Below are 20921 nucleotides of genomic sequence, written 5' to 3'. Positions count from 1 at the left end.
ACACCCCAATTCCACATTCAGGAGATGTTATTCTAGAGAACAACTTGCTTTTCACTCTCTCTGCTTGAGCCCTGTCTTACCTAACGCCTACTACTAATACGGATGTATGTGATAAGTAAACTGTGGCACAGTCTCAAAATGGAATACTACACAGCAATGAGAATCAAAGACCTACCACTATCCTTAACAATATGAAGAAACTCACCAAACAAGGTTGAAGAAATGAAGCCAGACATGAAAGAATATACACCATATGATTTCACATATATATCAAGTATGAAAAAAAATCAATGCTATTAGGAGTTCCCGTCGTGGCACAGCAGAAACAAATCCAATTAGGACCCATGAGGATGCAGGTTTGATCCCTGGCCTTGCTCAGTGGGTTAAGGACCTGGCGTTGCCGTGACCTGTGGTGTAGGTTGCAGACACAGCTTGGATCTGACATTGCTGTGGCTGTGGCTGTGGCATAGGCCGGTGGCTACAGCTCCAATTAGACCCCTAGCCTGGGACCCTCCATGAGCTGCAGGTGCAGCCCTAAAAAGACAAAAAAAAAAAAATGCTGTTAGAGGTCAGAATACTGGCTTTTTTTGAATTGTGTAAGGGTGACAGGTAGTAACTAGGAGCAAGGAGCAGAACTCCTGGGGCACTGGTAAAGTTCTAATTTTTTTTTTCTTTTTAGGGCCACAGCCGAAGCATATGGAAGTTCCCAGGCTAGGGGTTGAATTGGAGCTGGAGCTGCTGGCCACAGCCACAGGTACAGCCACACCAGATCTGAGCCTCATCAGCAACCTACACGGCAGCTGACGGCAGCACCAGATCCTTAACACACTAAGCAGGGCCAGGGATCAAACCCGCATCCTCAAGGATATTAGTCGGGTTCATTACCACTGAGCAGAAACAGGAACTCCAAAGTTATGTTTCTTAACCTTCAGTGTTAATTACACAAGTCTATTTAACTGTGAAAATTTATCAAGCTACATATACTTACGAGTGTACTTTTTCCTTTAAATATATCTTGATAAAAAGTTTTAGAAACTGGAGTTCCTGTCGTGGCTCAGTGGTTAATGAATCCGACTAGGAACCATGAGGTTGCGAGTTCGATCCCTGGCCTTGCTCAGTGAATTAAAGGATCCGGCGTTGCCGTGAGCTGTGGTGTAGGTCAAAGACGCGGCTTGGATCCCGCGTCGCTGTGGCTCTGGCGTAGGCCGTCAGCTACAGCTCTGATTCGACCCCTAGCCTGGGAATCTCCATATGCCGTGGGAGCGGCCCAAGAAATGGCAAAAAAGCCAAAAATAAAAAAGTTTTAGAAACAAAGGTACTTTACTCATGGCCATAGAGAGCAGATTAGCCAAAAACATTTAAAAATAATTCTCTATCATTTTGTTCCTTGGTCGCCTTTGTAGGAAACTGCTTTAATTTTAATTCTTTCATAGAAATCCTATGGGAAAAGAGGAAGGAAAGAGAAAGGAAGAAGGACAAACAAAGGGAGAGTGGATACTAGGCTGGCACCACATGAATTACCACAGGAATTTATTTCCTTGTCTTAAGTCTAAGGTCAGTCAAAAGGCTTACCTCTAACAACTCATCAACTTGCTCTTACTTGAAGGACCCCTGTTTAGCAAATAACTCAGGATGGGAATTCAGTTGGTACTTCCTCTCATAAAGAGGACACTAAATAATTCATGCTTCCTGATCTCCACACTTTCAGGGAAATTGGACCTCTCTTTGCCACTTCACAAGATACTTACAGTCAAGATGGAAAGATCTCTGGTTATTTCCTTCATCCAGTTTAGCTCCTGAGATGGGATAAATGATGTATTTCTTAGGTTAATTCTTTCCATTGGCAGAACACGTCCTTCAACCTAAATAGAAAATAAAGTGTCTAAGACATGAACCATCTGCAAACACTATTTAGAAAAACACTGATTCTGTTCCGCAGTCTGGTCAGCTCCACTATATACACCTATACAACTGCTAGCAGTGAGAATTTATGTCAATAAAACCCTGGACACACATAGATGAATTTTGATAGACACTGCTCTTTAATAATTTTTCATTTTAGGGCCACACCTGTGGCATATGAAAGTTCTCAGGCTAGGGGTCCCACTGGAGCTGCAGCTGCTGGTGGCCTATACCACAGTCACAGCAACACTGATCGGAGCGACATCTGCGACCTAGGCCACAGGTCACAGCAACACCAGATCTTTAACCCACTGAGTGAAACTAGGGAATCAAACCCCTATCCTCATGGCCACCATGTTAGGTTCTCAACCCACTGAGCCACAATGGGAACTTCCTCTTTAATTACTGAAGCTTCTAACATAGTCCCCAAGAAAGACATCAGTCAACACTGTCTCTTTACAATCAGGGAATGTATGTAAAGTGTCTATAATTTCAAGATGAACAAAAAAATAATCTTAGAATATTTTAAGGGAAAAACTAAAAGTAGAAAATTAAAGATAAAATTTCTTTTTTCAAAATTTTTTTTTTTGTCTTTTTAGGGCCACACCCATGGCATGTGGAGGTTCTCAGGCTAGGGGTCCAATCAGAGTTGTAGCCACCAGCCTACGCCACAGCCACAGCGAATCCGAGCCACATCTGCGACCTATGGTACAGCTCATGGCAACGCCGGATCCTTTAACCTACTGAGTGAGGCCAGGAATCGAACCCGTGACCTAATGGATACCAATCGGGTTCACTAACCACTGAGCCATGACGGGAACCCCAAAGATAAAATTTCTTAATGAAGCTAAACATAAACTATTGTTACGTTTTATACAAAAGCAGGGGAAAAAGTACAAGTATAATAAATAACCAAATTGAAGTTAAGAACAGTAAATCAATTAGATCTAAATATCCAAAAATAGGAAGATAACTAAGTTGATGACACATCAATACCAAGGATATTTTGCAACCATTAAAATCACTAACTGCATTTAATATAATCCTGTTTTTGCAAAAAATACATACCAATGTATTGATTATAAGTGTACATATGTGTATGTATATAACTGAAACACTTTGCTGTACAGCAAAAATTAACACAACATTGTAAATAAACTCAAAAAATAAAATAACGCCAGGAAGGCTACTGTAAAGTGAAATCAAGAGGGGCAATGAGGAGTTCCCATTGTGGCTCAGCAGGTTAAAAATCCAACTTGTATCCATGAGGATGGGGGCTTGATCCCTGACCTCGTTCAGTGGATTAAGGATCTGGTGTTGCAATAAGCTGTGGCATAGGTCGCAGATGCAGCTCGGATCTTGAGTTGCTATGGCTGTGGTGTAGGCTGGTAGCTGCAGCTCCTATTCAACCCCTAGCCCGGGAACTTCTATATCCTGAAGGTGCAGTCCTAAAAAGAAAAGGAAAAAGTAAGGAGGAGTAATGACATAAAGCTGGAAATGTAGGAGAAGGTTAGACAGCTAGATAATTCAGAGCTATGCAGACCAATATGGGAAGCCATTAAAAGCTTTCAAGTAGGAGTTCCCATTATGCCTCAGTAGAAATGAGCCTGACTAGTACCCGTGAGGATGCAGATTCGATCCCTAGCCTTGCTCAGTGGGTTAGGGAACCGGCATTGCCAAGAGCTGTAGGTCGCAGACTCAGCTCAGATGTGGCAGTAGTGCAGGGCAGCAGCTGGAGCTCCAATTCAACCCCTAGCCTGGGAACTTTCTTACACTGCAGGTGCAGCCCTAAAAAGCAAAAAAACAAACAAAAAGCTTTCAAATAGAGGAGTAACATGGTTGGTTTAATTTATAGCCACACCTGAGGCATATGGAGGTTTCTGCGCCAGGGGTTGAATCTGCGCTACAGCTGCGAACTATGCTGCAGCTCTGGCAGCACCGAATCCTTTAACCCACGGTGCTGGGCTAGGGATGATCAAATCTGAACCTCCAAAGAGAACTGAGCTGCTTCAACTGGATCCTTTTTCTTTTCTTTCTTTCTTTCTTTATTTTTTTTTTTTTTGCTTTTTAGGGCCATACTCCCAGCACATGGAGGTTCCCAGGCTAGGAGTTGAATCGGAGCTATAGCTGCCAGTCTACACCACAGCCACAGCAACTCAAGATCCAATCTACATCTACGACCTACACCACAGCTTACAGCAACACTAGGTCCTTAACCCACTGAGTGAGGCGAGGGATCAAACCTGCAACCTCATAGGTACATCAGATTGTTTCTGCTGTGCCACAATGGGAACCCCTGCAGTTGGATTCTTAACACACTGTGCCACAGCAGGAACTCCAAGAAACAACTTTTACAAGAAGTCAGAGTGCAAGAAAACTAGAGAAAAGATAACATTAGTTATTTTGGTATACCCTAGAAAGAAAAGTAAAAAGTAATAAAACCTAATATTTTAGCACGTGCTGTGTGTCAGATAATATGCTAAAGATTTTACCACTTAATTCCTTTAACTCAATCACTATCTTTATTCTAGTGATAAACTAAGAGATGCTAGGAGTTCCCGTCGTGGTGCAATGGTTAACAAATCTGACTAGGAACCATGAGGTTGCGGGTTTGATCCCTGGCCTCCCTCAGTGGGTTAAGGATCCGGCGTTGCCATGAGCTGTGGTGTAGGTTGCAGACGTGGCTCGGATCTCGCACTGCTGTGGCTGTGGTGTAGGCCGGTGGCTACAGCTCCGATTAGACCCCTAGCCTGGGAACCTCCATGTGCTGTGGGAGCGGCCCTAGAAAAGGCAAAAAGACACACACACACACACACACAAAAAGAGAGATGCTAAGCAATTTGTTCCATGTAAACAAGGTGGCAAGTAGTAGAACTGAAACTGTAAGCCCTGTAAGCTGACAGCAAAAGCCAAAGACTTCACCACCATCTCATGGCGCCTTTGTGCTATAGATCACGCAGCACAAAACACAACAGAGTAGACTCAGGAAAACTGCAGGTCAAAGGGCCATGTGAAATGTAAAACATAGGAATTACCATTGTGGCACAGCAGAAACAAATCTGACTAGTATCCATGAGGACACAGGTTCAATCCCTGGCCTTGCTCAGTGGGTCAAGGATCTGGCATTGCCGTGAGCTGTGGTATAGGCCAACAGCTGTGGCTGTGGTCTAGGCTGGCAACTATAGCTCTGATTCGAGCCCTAGCCTGGGAACTCTCATATGCAGCAGGTGCAGCCTAAAAAGCAAAAAGCAAAAACAAAAGAAAATTAAAATGTATAAGTCTGAGTCTTTACATCTACAGAAACAATGACAGTAGTATACTCAAAGAAACACAATTATTGGGAAAGAAAACCTTAAGGGAGATAAAGGAAAAACATATAGAACTTCAAGAATAATATGGGTTGGAAAACTTAAAAAGAGATAAATTTTAAGTCAATATTTCCTTTGCTATCTATTTGGAAATTAACAGCTCAGATCCTGGGAGCTACCAAAGAAAACTTATAAGATACTACCAATTAAGTCAAGGAAGTTCAAGCACTATAACTAGGATGTTAAAAAAAGAAAGGCACCATAATAGAGCAAAAACTTCAAAATAAAAACAAGATAGGGAAGTTATCACCTAGAATCAGAAAGCTCTAAAATGCTGTTTCCTATCCATCTGTTTTCTGGTTTACCTTATGTACATCCTTCTGCAGGCAGAGTCCCCAACGTGTCAGTTCATTGTTGGCTATCTCATTTTTTGAAATTCTCTGTAGCAAGCATTCCAGAGCATCATGGTGCTGCTTGGGGCTCAGGTTGATCTGCTGGGTCAAATCCTAAATAGAATCAAAAGAAATACTAAGTTATCACTGTCTCTGGAATGAGGTTAAATAAACTCCAATGTGTAAAACATTTCCATAATAACCTCCTTCCAATTGAACTTTGCAGAAAAATTTAAACACCTCCAGGGACATTAATAAATATCTCATGAATGTGAAGGAGGTATAAGGTTAAAAATTTAATTATAAAAATAAGAATTTTAAATGTCATTGTTCTAAAGACTCAACCCCAAAACTACTTGAACTGATCAATAAATTCAGCAAACTAGCAGGATATAAGATTAACATTCCAAAAAAAAAAAAAATGGAGTTCCCGTCGTGGTGCGCAGTGGTTAACGAATCTGACTAGGAACCAAGAGGTTGCGGGTTCGGTCCCTGTCCTTGCTCAGTGGGATGATGATCCGGCGTTGCCGTGAGCTGTGGTGTAGGTCGCAGACGCGGCTCGGATCCCGAGTTGCTGTGGCTCTGGCGTAGGCCGGTGGCTACAGCTCCGATTCGACCCCTAGCCTGGGAACCTCCATATGCCGTGGGAGCAGCCCAAGAAGTAGCTAAAAAGACCAAAAAAAAAAAAAAAAGATTAACATTCAGAAACCAGTTGCATTTCTGTATACTAACAATGAAACTAATATTTAGTTTAAAGGAATACAAAAATATATTTTAAAGCTGCATCCCCAAAAATCGAATACCTGGGAATAAACCTGACCAAGGAGGCGAAAGACTTATATACTGAGAACTATAAAACATTAATCAAGGAAATTAAAGAGGATGCAAAGAAATGGAAAGATATTCCATGCTCCTGGGTTGGAAAAATTAATATTGTAAAAATGTCCATACTACCCAAAGCAACCTACAGATTCAATCCAATCCCTATCAAATTACCCATGACATTTTTCACAGACCTAGAACAAACAATCCAAAAATTTATATGGATACAGCTACAGATGTGATAAATTCATTTGAGTAATAAAAAAAAATTTACATGGAACCACAAAAGACCCAGAATTACCAAAAGCAATCCTGAGGAACAAAAACCAAGCAGGAGGCATAACTCTCCCAGACTTCAGGCAATATTACAGAGCCACAGTCATCAAGACAGTGTGGTACTGGTACCAAAACAGACATAACAGACCAATGGAACAGAACAGAGAACCCAGAAAAAACCCAGACACCTATGGTCAATTACTCTTCAACAAAGGAGCCAAGAATAAAATGGGAAAAAGACAGTCTTTTCAGTAAGTGGTGCTGGGAAAACTGGAAAGCTGCATGTAAATAAATGAAACTGGAACACACTCTCATGCCATGCACAAAAATAAATTCAAAATGGCTTAAAGACTTAAATTTAAGACAAGACACCATCAAACTCCTAGAAGAAAATGTAAGCAAAACCTGATATCAACCTAACAAATGTTTTCTCAGGCCAGTCTCCCAAAGCATCAGAAATAAAAGCAAAAATAAACCAATGGGACCTAATCAAACTGACAAGCTTTTGCACAGCAAAGGAAACCATAAAAAAACCAAAAAGACAACTTACAGAATGGGAGAAAATAGTTTCAAACAATGCAACCGACAAGGGCTTAATCTCTAAAATATACAAACAACTTATATAGCTCAACAGCAAAAAAGCCAATAACCCAATAGAAAAATGGGCAAAAGACCTGAATAGACAGTTCTCCAAGGAAGATATACAGATAGCCAACAAGCACATGAAAAAATGCTCAACATCACGGATCATTAGAGAAATGCAAATCAAAACTACTACGCGGTACCACCTCACATCAGTCAGAATGGCCATCATTAATAAGTCCACAGATAACAAACGCTGGAGAGGGTGTGGAGAAAAGGCAACCCTCCTGCACTGTTGGTGGGAATGTAAACTGGTACAACCGCTATGGAAAACAGTACAGAGGTACCTTAGAAAACTATACATAGAACTACCATATGACTCAGCAATCCCACTCTTGGGCATATACCTGGACAAAACTTTCCTTGAAAAAGACACATGCACCCACATGTTCGTTGCAGCACCATTCACAATAGCCAAGATATGGAAACAACCCAAATGTCCATTGACAGAAGATTGCATTAAGAAGATGTGGTATATATACACAATGGAATACTACTCAGCTATAAAAAAAGATCAAAATAATGCCATTTGCAGCAACATGGATGGCACTAGAGACTCTCATACTAAGTGAAGTAAGTCAGAAAGCGAAAGACAAACACCATATGATTTCATTTATGTCTGGAATCCAATATAGGGCACAAATGAACCTTTCCACAGAAAAGCAAATCATGGACATGGAGAACAGACTTGTGGTTGCCAAGAGGGAGGGGGAGGAAGTGGAAAGTATTGGGAATTTGGGGTTAATAGATGCAGACTATTGCCTTTGGAACGGATAAGCATTGAGATCCTGCTGTATAGCACTGACAACTATGTCTGGTCACTTGAGATGGAGCATGATAAAGTGAGAAAAAACAATATATACATGTATGTGTGACTGGGTCACCTTGCTGTGCCGCAAAATATTGAAAGAACACTGTAAATCAGCTATAATGGAAAAAATAAAAATCATTATAAAAAAATTAAATGTCATTGTTTCTTTCTCCCTCATGACACTTAAATCTTATTATTCTCTTGCAGTTTTCTTATGACACAGCAGTGTAAGGATCTGGTGTTGTCACTGCAGCAGCTTGGGTTGTTACGGCACAGGGTCAATCCCTGGCCTGGGAGCTTCCATATGCTGTGGGTGTGGGCAAAAAATAAAGTAAAATAAAAATTAAAAATAAATAAATCTTACTCTCTTTCTCAAAGCCATGTAAGGGTGCTTGATTAGACCTATTTCATACTTGGTGGGGGATGGAGGGTTGGAGAAAATTCCCTGTGCCATGCAAACGACAGAATAGAAAAACACATCTAGTCTCATACTTTATGTCATAGGACCCTGGCCATTTAATTTCACCATAAGACACTCCTTTGGTCCAGTGTGTGGCCCATAATAGGTATTTTCTAAATATTTATTGTTTTGTTTGTTTGTTTGTTTTTGTTTTTTGCTTTTTAGGGCTGCACCCAGGGCACACGGAGGTTCCCAGGCTAGCGATCCAATCAGAGCTACAGCTGCCAACCTATGCCACAGTCATTGCAACATGGGATCCGAGCTGCATCTGTGAACTACACCACAGCTCACAGCAATGCCAGATCCTTAACCCACTGAGGGAGGCCAGGGATGGAACTGCAACCTCAGGGTTCCTAGTCGGATTCATTCCTGCTATGCCATGACAGGAACTACTAAATATTTATTGCCGAATGAATATATATTAGGTGTTTATGAAGATTCTGCATCACATAAGTGAGTTCCTTCTTTACTCTTCTGGGACTAATGAACTGTGAACCTGCTGCTCCCTGCATGGCAGTCGTTAGAGTCAATGAGTCTGGGAGCTACAGAGATAGCCCTGTGACCATGAAGTCATTAGGCAACTGGGAGTTATAAGGAAGAAGCCTTGACCTACATATTAAAGGTAGAAGTACAGAAGGTAAAGATGAAAGAAACCTTTTACAGGAATTCTGAGCTTCACTTCAGCTCTTTATAATGTTACCAAAAATAGTACATGGCATCTGAGGCAAGCCCAGGGGTCCAAAATTAGGACAGACAAGCACTGCAAAAGGCAGCAGTACAGCAAGAGGGTGGAAGCCCCTAGCAGACAGTGTGGAGGTGGAGCCCTTGGGGTCTGGACCCACACTACTACACACATTTCCTATGAGAATGTGCCCAACACAGAACTTCCACGACCCTCTAAGCCCCGTAACATAAACTCCCATCCTTTACCCTCATCCTCTTACTTGCTGACTCCTTGCTACGTTATCTCCTTCATTCCTTCAAATACACTGAATGCCTACAGAAATGTAAGGAAAATTCAGTGCTCTCAAAGAGCCTCATTTATGGTCATATGACCAGTTTACAGTCATCCTTCTAATTGGTGAGGGTAGCGACATAATTGCTTGTTTCCTTTTACCTTATAATCCAGTCACTTACTGTTCTAACAACCTTCCAAAGGAAGGTCCCAAGAAAGGTTTTTTCACAGTGTCTGGGAAAGGCCACGCATCATATTTACCAAGAGGAAAAATATGACCTGCCCAGGGGTGATGCAAGCCTGGTCTGGTTCTGCTTGTATCTGCTATCAAAATAAGGTCATCAGTTCAAACCAAGCACTTCTCACCTTCATGGCTCTAAAGTCCTTCTTCATCTTCTCAGGGATTCCAGTCATGAAGGAAAGCTCAGGCAGCAGCAGGATTTCACCTTTTAGCAGCTGTGAGGAAAGAACAGAGAGGGAAAGTAAGGCAGTAATAGAGGGTCTTGTTCCTTCACCAGTACAAGGTCTGCCAGGCCCAGAGCTGGTCCTTCAGGGGTGCAGCTGGCACACTAAGGAACACAAAACCCCAGAGAAAAAGGCAGGGAACACTACAAGCATTTTACCCCTTCTCCCCTAAAGCCACGATAGCCTGTTGTGTGAGGTGAAGAGAAAAATATTCACATTGTTGAAAGCAAAGGAAAAGCTAGAAAACTAAAACAGTTCTTCCCATTTGGGCCTCTCAATAAGCTGTGACACTGCAACCTATCAGGCTGGTGCCTCCGTCTCATCTTTAGCCTACTGATCTTCAGTCTCCTTAAGACAGAGGAGTCAGGTGTCGAGGTACTCCCCACCCCCAGGGCTCCCTGCCCTGTTAAACTGCCTATAACTTCCATAACAGACCCGATGTTTTAATCTTTAGCAGCAAATTCTCCTTGGTTCTTAGCTAAATTGCTCCTGTGGATGTTTAGTTCCTCACTAAGGGGACTCCAGAAGCATCTCTGTCTAGAGGAGACAGACAAAACTCTGCACAGCTTTGCCCATCTACACTGTAACCATAGCTCCATGGTCCCCAGAGCCACGAGGAAGCTGATGAACAGCTGATGGGGGAAGAATTTAGCTGGGGGAGTTCCTTTTGTGGCATGGTGGGAAACTAGGAACCGTGAGGTTGAGGGCTCAATCCCTGGCCTTGATGAGTTGGTTAAGGATCCAGTATTGCTGTGAGCTGTGGTGTAGGCCGGCAGCTATAGCTCTGATTTGACCCGTAGCCTGGGAACCTCCACATGCCTTGAGTGCGGCCCTAAAAAGAAAAAAAAAAAAAAAGAATTTAGCTGAAAGCAAAGGGCTGACAAGCCCCTACTCACCATCCCCTGGTTATTCTGTCGCTCACTGGGCCTGTGGATGAGCAGTGGCTGGTCCTCTTCCCTTACTGTGATCCCATAGTTTTTGCTAGAGCAGAACAGAGGCAAGAAAAAATGGCAGAAGCAGCATCACCACTCAGATAGAAACATACTGAGTCTCTTAACCAGCACTGAGATACACAATTTGCAAAACAGCCTTGTCAAGGATCCATGAGAAACTCACCACAACATTATTTATAACTGAAAAAAGCAGGTTCAAGTTAACGTTGCAGTAAACAGAGGGGAAATAGGCTAACAGCCCAGGAAAGAATTTGTTTAAAATTGCATCAGGCTAAAGAGCTTAGGTAACAAGAAAGGCAAAATAATAGTCAAATGATTAACGACTTGAATTTAATCTCTCCAACCAGACTTCTAACCAAAACGGCAAAGGAAACACAATTCAAAGTCCTGAGGTTAATTTATGAAGTAACGTCCAAAAGTACTAAAAGAAATAAAACTGTAAGAATAGCAGAGCCTGACCAAATTCCACAAACAAGCCCGTCAATCTTAGATGCATTACCAACCCAATTATTTTTGAAGTGTCCTGCTATGTGCCCAATGGAGATCAACATCCTGCAGGGAAGAGCAGGTTACATCCCCTACCTGCAAAGCCCAAGGCCTGTCTATTCCTTCTACCTGTAGTATTCCAAAAAGGTAATCTCCTTCCCATCAGACATGGAGAAGCTGTCTTTTGGAGTCTTGTTCCAATCCACATCATCAATACGATAGGTACGATTATTATATCGGGTTATAACAATACTGCCAACCAGAAGCTTAGTGCACTCATCCTTGAAGTTTTCTTTGTTCTGTTGGTACATGGCATGCCTTTGGGAAGAGACAAGAGACTTCTGGATCATATGTAGTATACACAGAGCAATATGAAAGGGACAGGGGATGCAAGTGAGAACTTTAGGGTTATGATTGCAGCTACACAGCACCAGAAGGCTCCAGTCGTCTCTTTTAAGATGCTCATTTCTTCTCTTTTTAACATTACCCCCCCCAAAAAAAGGAGTGAAAAGATAAAAATAAAATTAGAAACAGCAACTACACATTCATAAAATAAGCTACCCCAATCATCAAATAATTTTCATCATCAATATTAGGAGACAATCTAGAGAGGAATTACAAAACATTCCTTAACTGCATCTGCCCTTTCTAGCTGGAGAAATTATAACTACCTATTAGAAGACAGCACTGGTGAAGGCACTAAATATGAAGATACAAAAAGTCTCACCACAGACAAATGTACCCTTCAAGGTAACCTCTATAATGGTGTCATGAACAAGATTACACAGGAAATTCACAGAAAGCATGTCTGAGCATGCTCAGGGAGTCAAGGAAAGTTGACAGAGGCAGGTACTTGAAGGAGCAACCTGCCAGACAGAAATGCCAGGGCAGGGGAATGAGTTAATCCCAGGCAGAGGCAGAGGTATGCAGGGGACAATTAGGGATCTGGGACTGGGGAGAGCAAGGAGGTAAAAGAGAGTCAGAAGATGGTCAGTGTAGGCTGAAGAAAGCCAGGGACCAGATATAAATTCCACTGAGGGTCAAGGAACAGAGGTTGGGATTTTTTCAGTGGGCCAATGTTACCCAGAGAACATTTCTCAGAAACAATTATCTTTTGAGAAGTCATGACCGGGTGAAAAAATTTCTACAATAAAAAAGCTGGGGAGTTCCCTTCATGGCTCAGTGGTTAATGAATCTGCCTAGTATCCATGAGGACACAGAATCGATCCCTGGCCTTGCTCAGTGGGTTAAGGATCTGGCATTGCCATGATCTATGGTGTAGGTTGCAGATGCAGCTTGGATCCTGTGTTGCAGTGACTGTGGCCCAGGCCGGCAGCTGTAGCTCTGATTCAGTCCCTAGCCTGGGAACTTCAACATGCCGTGGGTACAGCCCTAAAAAGAAAAAAAATTAATAATTAAAAATTAGAGAAGCTGGAGTTCCCGTCGTGGCTCAGTGGTTAAGGAATCCGACTAGGAACCATGATGTTGTGGGTTCCATCCCTGGCCCCACTCAGTGGGTTAAGGATCCGGCGTTGCCGTGAACTGTGGTGTACGGCACAGGTGCGGCTTGGATCCTGCCAAGTTGCTGTGGCTGTGGCGTAGGCCGGCGGCTATAGCTCTGATTCAATCCCTAGCCTGGGAACCTCCATATGCTGCAGGTGCAGCCTTAAAAAAGACCAAAAAAAGGAAAAAAAAATTAAGAGAAGTTGAGTCCAGGACTTCCCTGGTGTCTCAGTGACTGATCTCTAGTGACAGCAGATTAGTACTTGCTGCCCACAGGGGCATAAAAGAGCAGAAGTGGGAAGAAGTTTCAAAGAAACATGAGTAAATTTTGAGAGGACAATTGGATATGTTCATTTTCTTCATTACGATGTTTCACAGACACATAAATATGTCACAACTCATCAAATTTTATACTTTATCTTTTTTTAAAAAAACAACATTTATAGGAGTTCCCATCGTGGCTCAGTGGTTAACGAATCCAACTAGAGACCATGAGGCTGTGGGTTCGATCCTGTCCTTGCTCAGTGGGTTAATGATCCGGCGTTGCTGTGAGCTGTGGTGTAGGTTGCAGACACGGCTCGGATCCTGCGTTGCTGTGGCTCTGGCGTAGGCTGGTGGCTACAGCTCTGATTGGACCCCTAGCCTGGGAACCCCCATATGCCGTGGGAGCGGCCCAAGAAATGGCAAAAAGACAAAAAAAAAAAATAAATGTTTAAAATAAATAAATAAAAAATAAATAAATAAATAAAAATAGTAAAGGAAAAATGGGTAGAATAACTTTCTAACCATTTAAAAAATAAAATTCTTCATAAGTAAGATTAATGTGATAAACAATAAATCTCAATGAAAACAGATATTCAGATACTCTTGGAAATTAAAAAAATCTCCACAAACTAGAAAAAATGGATTGTTTTGTAGTTACTGTAACAAGTAACCATAAGAGTCATTTTAAAACCTGTTTAATTACTCTATATATCAACTCATATTAGCAAACATACTTTTGCAAACCAACCCAACCGGTGTCATTCCCTTTTTCTGGAAATCCTAGAATGATAACCCCATAAGCACCCCACCAAGTGCTAATCAATCAATGACAGAAGAAAATGCTTCTACAAATGATGTCGATCTACTTGGCTTCAAGTCTGCAGTCCTGAACTAAACAATTCTCCAATACAGTACTCTATATAAGATCATACATCTCTTACTGTAGTGAGCAGTAAATCAGCTTTCTCTAAAAGGTCTCAACATCCTCTGAGAATTCTGGAGATCTTACCAGGATGACTGTGAAAACTCTTCCTGGGCAACATTACAGGGAGTCTCAAACCAAGAGATGCACTCATTAGGCCCCTTATACTTAACTCCATTTGTCCTTCAGATTTGCTGCCAAGTTTGTCAATATCAACAACAATCTGAGGTCTGACTGGTTTCACCAGGCTCTTGTTTCTTGTATAACACTGCTCTCTTAGAAGTGCATTATTGGGTATATAATTAGACCTAGGAACAAAGTCTTTAAATTTTCTGTTTTGAAGATATACTATTTGAAACTATTTTTGCTATTGACTTGATTATTCTTCATTTGCTTATTTTGCTTTTGTTGTTATTTGTCTATATGTATAAATACTTCTTTCATTAGTTTTTATCCTGGATTTCCTCGTCTCCGTTAAATGTACAAAGCAGTGTTCTAAAAGGAATGGACAGAGGCATAAGCCAGGTAAGTCTCAAAACCAAGCCAACCCACTCCTGAGAGATTATGGTTGGAGGTCCATTAGATCAGCAACCAATCTGTAAAATAGCAATTAGTCAAATGTCATGAAGGCATTCCTTGTCTTGTCACTTTTTGAAGGAAGATCACTTTTGTCTATTTAGTTCAAATTCCAGGGTCAATGATAGTTGGGTCACTGATCTCATGGACCCTTCCTATCTGTGCTTAGAACCTGAGACACAGTTCACAAACACACATCCTTAGACAACCTTACTGCTCCTCTTTCTTGTTTGTCATGGGTCTGCTGGTGTCAAAATCTCCATTATCTCCCTGGAAGAATTTTTGCATCCAACTTATAAAGACAGACTAAAATCCTAACTCTTGCATTTTCCTTGGTAAGTGGAAAAAATTTTTTTGAACTAAAGTTTAAATGCCCAAAGTGCACATGGAATATCATCCAGTATAGATCACATATGAGACCATAAAACAAATCTCAATAGAGGGATATACCTATACAAAGTAAGTCCTCTGACCACCACAGAATGAAATTAGAAATAAATATAAGGAAGATACTTGGGAAATACATAAGTATGTGAGAATTAAACAACATATTCCCATAAATAAACAGTGGGTCAAATAAGACATCACAAGAGAAATTAGAAAATACTTTAAATTAGGGAGTTCCCATCATGGTGAAGTAGAAATGAATCTGACTAGGAACCATGAGGTTGCAGGTTTGACCCTGGCCTCACTCAGGGGGTTAAAGATCTGACATTGATTGCCGTGAGCTGTGGTATAGGTGGCAGATGTGGCTGGGATCTGGAGTTGCTGGGGCTGTGGCTGTGGTGTAGGACAGCAGCTACAGCTCTGACTCGGAACTGAGAACCTCCATGTGCCCTAGGTGCAGCCCTAATAAGCAATTAAAGAAAAAAGAAAATACTTTGAATTAGAAAATGAAGACACAGGAGGAGTTCCTGGCATGGCTCAGTGGAAATGAATCCAACTAGTAACTATGAGAAAGTGGGTTTGATCCCTGGCTTCGTTCAGTGGGTTAAAGATCCGGTGTTGCCATGAGCTGTGGTGTTGGTCTCAAAAGCAGCTCAGATCCCATGTTGCTGTGGCTGTGGTGTAAGCCAGCAGCCGTAGCTCTGATTTGACTCCCAGCCTGGGAACTTCCATATGCCACAGGTGTGGCCCTAAAAGATGAAACAAAACAAAAAAAGTAAAAGAAAAAAGAAAATGAAAACACAGAATAACCAAATTTATGGGATATAAATAAAGCAATAAATAGACAGGAATTTATAGTTATAAATTCCTATATTAAAAAAAGATCTCCGGGAGTTCCCATCGTGGCTCAGTGGTTAACAAATTTGACTAGCATCCATGAGGAGGCAGGTTTGATCCCTGGCCTTGCCCAGTGGGTTAAGGATCCTGCATGGCTGTGGCTGTGGTGTAGGCCAGCAGCAACAGCTCCAATTCAACCCCTAGCCTTGGAAAAACTCCATATGCCTCGAGTGCGGCCCCAAACGCAAAAAAAAAAAAAAAAACAACTCAGGAGTTCCCATTGCGGCTCAGTGGAAATAAATTCAACTAGTATCCACGAGGAAGCAGGTTCGATACCTGGCCTTGATCAGTGGGTTAAGGATCTGGCATTGCCATAAACTGTGGTGTAGTCGCAGATGTGGCTCAGCTCAGGCATTGCTGTGGCGGGGGCACAGGCTGGAAGCTGCAGCTCCAATTTGACCCCTAACCCAGGAATTTCCATATGCTGTGGGTGCGGCCCTAAAAATAAAAAAAACATTAAAAAAGATCTCAAATAACCTAATCTTCACCTTGAGACACTGGAAAAAAAAAACAACAACCTAAACAGCAGAAGATGAAATGAGAGGGGGCTGGGAGGCCATGAGTAGCTTCAGGATTAGGGCTGGTCCCCAGAAAGAACAACGCATGACTCGAGTGTTGGAACTTTCACTCCCAATCCCTGGCCTTGCTCAGTGGGTTATGAATCCAGTGCTGCCGTGAGCTGTGATGTAGGTTGCAGACACGGCTCAGATCCTACATTATCACGGCTGTGGCAGGGGCTGGCAGCTGTAGCTCCGTTTCAATTCCTAGCCTGGGAACTTCCATGTGTCGCAGGTGCGACCCTAAAAAAGAAAAACATAACAACAACAACAAAAAGACAAGTGACTCAATTTAAAAAAACACCAAAGGATCTGAATAGACATTTCCTCAAAGAACATATACAAACAGCTGATAAGCACACAAACAGATTTTCAATAGCACTAATCATCAGGGAAATACAAATCAAAACCATGCCACTTCCCATCTACCTGGATAATCAGAATCATAAACACACATAAATGCTGACAAGGAAATGGACACGTCAGAACTCCTCACACACAGCTGATGGGAACGTAAAATGGTAGAGCCATTCTGAAAACAGTCTGGCAGTTCCTCAATGGTTAAACACATAAAGCTAACACAGGATCCAGCAATTCCATTCACAGGTATTCACAGAAGAGAAATGAAAACATATGTCCACATGAAACACTTGTGCATGAATGTTCACATCAAGATTATTTGTTGGAGTTCCTGTCGTGGCACAGTGGTTACCAAATCCGACTAAGAACCATGAGGTTGCAGGTTCGATCCCTGCCCTTGCTCAGTGGGTTAAGGATCTGGTGTTGCCGTGAACTGTGGTGTAGGTTGCAGACGCTCAGATCCTGTGTTGCTGTGGCTCTGGCATAGGCCGGTGGCTACAGCTCCGATTTGACCCCTAGTCTGGATCCTCCATATGCCGCAGGAGCGGCCCAAGAAATGGCAAAAAAAAAAAAAAAAAAGATTATTTGTAAGAGCCCCAAACGTGAAAACAACCCAAACGTCCGTCTACTGACGAATGCATAAAACAAAATAAGATATAACCATTTGATGGAATTATTATTAAGCCATTAAAAATCACTGAAGTACTGGGAGTTCTTCACGAACTCATGGATAATAGTCGGGCTCATTACCGCTGAGCCACAATAGTAACTTTAACTTCCTTGTCTTTTTATTATTGAGTTGTAGGATTTTTAATACATTCAAGATACAAGTCTCCTATCAAGATAAATGATTTGGAAATTCTTTCCTATTCTGTAGATTTTCTTCACTTTCTTGATTACCATTTGAAGCACAAAAGTTTTCAATTTGATGAAGTCCAATTTATCTCTTCTTTTGTTGCTTGTGCTCCTAGTATCATGTAAAAATCATTGCAAAACCTGAAGTCATAAAGATTTACACCTGTGTTTTCTCCTAGGAGTTTATAGTTTTATCTCTTACATTCAAGTCTTTAACCTATTTTGAACAAGTTTTTTTTCTTTGGCTGTGCCCGCTGAATGTGGACGTCCCTGTGATGCAGGGATTGAACCTGCATCACAAACAGCAACTCCTGAGCTGCCGAATCCTTAACCCACTGCACTACAAAGGAAATTGCTGGGGTTTTTTTTGCTATTTCTTTTGGCCGCTTCTGCGGCATATGGAGGTTCCCAGGCTAGGGGTCAAATCGGAGCTGGAGCCGCTGGCCTACGCCACAGCCACAGCAACTCGTGATCCGAGCCGCGTCTGCAACCTACACCACAGCTCACGGCAACGCCGGATCGTTAACCCACTGAGCAAGGGCAGGGATCGAACCTGCAACCTCATGGTTCCTAGTCGGATTCGTTAACCACTGCACCACAACGGGAACTCCGGAACTCCCTATTTTGAATAAATTTTTGTGTGTGATGTGAAGTATGGGTACAACTTCATTCTTTTGCATGTAGATACATCCAGTTATCTCAGAAACATTTATCAAAAAGATTATTCGTAACTTCGCTGAATGTTGTCACCCTTGTTGAAAATCGGTTCAAAAAATAAAGAAAAAACTTTGTTCTTGCTGTGATGCAACAGGATTGGCGGTGTCTCTGTACTGCCCGGATGCAGGTTCAATCCCTGGCCGGTATAGGTCACAATTGCGGCTGAGATCTGATCCCTAGCCAAAACTCCATATGCCGCAGGGCGGTCAAAAAGAATGAAAAAACAAAAACAAAAAAACATACAGAGGGAGAGAAAAAAAATCAGTCCAACACAGGGTTATCTGCGGACTTTTCAGTTCTGTTCCATTGGTCTACATGACTCTTTTATCCAGTGTCACATCTCATTACTGTTACTGTAAGCTTTGTGGTTTTTTTTTAAGGCCTCGCCAGAGGCATATGGAAGTTCCCAGGCTAGGGGTAGAACTGGAGCTACAGCTGCAAGCCTACGCCACAGCCATAGCAATGCCAGATCCGAGTTGCATCCACAACCTACACCACAGGTCACGGCGACACAGGATCCTTCAGCCACTGAGGGAGGCCAGGGATTGAACCCACATCCTCATGGATCCTAGTCAGGTTAGTTATCGCTAAGCCACAACAAGAACTCCCTGTATTGTTTTTGAAACTGGAAAATATGTCTTTCTATTTATTTATTTATTTTTTTATTTTTTTAACTGCACCCATGGCATATGGAAGTTCCCAGGCTAGGGGTCAAATCAGCTACAGCTACCATCCACAACCACAGCCATAGCAATGCAGGATCCAAGCCCCATCTGCGACCTACACCACATCTTGCAGCAACAATGGATCAATGACCCACTGAGCAAGGCCAAGGATCGAACCCACATCCTCATGGATACCAGTCAGATTCATTGCCGCTGTGCCACAACAGGAACTCCCACAACCTTTCCTTTTTCAAGATTGCTTTGATACTTTTTGATTTCTTGCAACTCACTTTTTTTTTCTTTTTAGGGCCGCACCCTTGGCACATGGTAGGTTCCCAGGCTAGGGATAGTCCAATCAGAGACTATGCCACAGCCAAAAGCAACACCAGATCCGAGCCACATCTGTGACCTACACCACAGATCATGGCAACGCCAGATCCCCAAACCAATGAGCGAGGCCAGGGATAAAACCCGAAACCTCATGGTTCCTGGTTTTGGATTCGTTTCCTCTGAGCCATGATAGGAGCTCCCTCACTTTGATTTTTAGAATCAGCTTGTCAAACTACCCGTATGTCGACTGGAATCCTGATAGGAATGTGTTGAACCTCCAGCTTAATTTGAAGAGTTACCTTAACAATTTTAAGTCTCCTGATCTATGAGCACAAGTTTTCCCATTTACTTAAATCCTCTTTAATTCCATTCAACAATGTAGTTTCAGAGTATGTGTTTCACATTTATCCTAAGTATTTTACACTTTCTGATGACTTTGTAAACTGAATTTTAAAATTTCATTTTGAATTGTTCATTGCAAGGGTATAGAAATACAATTGATTTTTGTGTATTGGTCTTATATCCTGCAACATGTCTGAACTCATTTGCTCTGATAGTTTTGTCATGGATACCTTGCAATTTTCTGTATAAGAGATCCTATCATTTGAAAATAAGAGATTTTTCTACTTTTCAATTGGGTGGGGTTTTTTTTGCTTTTTAGGACCGCACCTAGGGCATATGGAGGTTCCCAGGCTATGGGTCAAATTGGAGCTACAGCTGCCGGCCTATGCCACAGCAACGTGGGATCCGAGCTATGTGTGTGACCTACACCACAGCTCACAGCAATGCCAGATCCTTAACCCACTAAGCAAGGCCAGGGATCAAACGCACAATCTCACGGTTCCTAGTCAGGTTCATTTCCACCTGCACCCCAACGGGAACTCCTCAACTGGGTATTTTTTATTTTTCTTCTTGTTGCTAGAACCTCTAGGTTCAATGCTGAATGGAAGTTGTGAGAGTAGACATCCTTTTCCCTGTTCTAGTCTTTCATCTTTAAGTATGATGTTGGTTATGGGTTTCTGAAGGTGCCCTTTATCAAGCTGAGGGATATCCTTTTATTCTTAGTTTGTTGAGTGTTATTTATCATGAAAGTCTACTGGATTTTGTTGAATCCTGAGTCTATAAGATGTCACATTAAAAACTGATCTGATTTTTTAAAAGATTTTTATTATAGTTGATTTACAATGTTCTGTCAATTTCTGCTGTTCAGCAAAGTAACCCAGTCATACACACACACATATACTTTTTCTCACATTATTCTCGATCATGTTTCATCACAAGTGACTAGATACAGTTCCCTGTGCTATAAGCAAGACCTCATTGCTTATCCACTCCAAATATAATACTATGCACCTACTAACCCCAAACTCCCAGTCCCTTCTACTCCCTCCCTCTCCCTCTTGGTAACCCACAACC

At 42.0% G+C, this 20921-nt stretch overlaps 1 protein-coding gene across 1 annotated transcript in view; it reads right to left on the bottom strand.

Annotated features, from left to right (window-relative positions):
- The window catches only part of PIWIL2 (piwi like RNA-mediated gene silencing 2), a 66509-nt gene that overhangs the window by 24250 nt on the left and 21338 nt on the right, over positions 1-20921 (bottom strand). The window contains exons 10-14 of the mRNA XM_047760511.1: positions 11602-11790; positions 10930-11014; positions 9935-10024; positions 5576-5716; positions 1749-1862 (exon numbers count right to left, since the gene is read on the bottom strand). Coding sequence (XP_047616467.1) covers positions 1749-1862; positions 5576-5716; positions 9935-10024; positions 10930-11014; positions 11602-11790 — 619 coding nt within the window. The remainder of the gene's footprint in view (positions 1-1748; positions 1863-5575; positions 5717-9934; positions 10025-10929; positions 11015-11601; positions 11791-20921) is intronic.

This window comes from Phacochoerus africanus, chromosome 15 (assembly GCF_016906955.1).
Source record: "Phacochoerus africanus isolate WHEZ1 chromosome 15, ROS_Pafr_v1, whole genome shotgun sequence".
Classification (NCBI taxonomy): Eukaryota; Metazoa; Chordata; class Mammalia; order Artiodactyla; family Suidae; genus Phacochoerus; species Phacochoerus africanus.
This window is presented reverse-complemented; position numbering and strand designations above follow the sequence as displayed.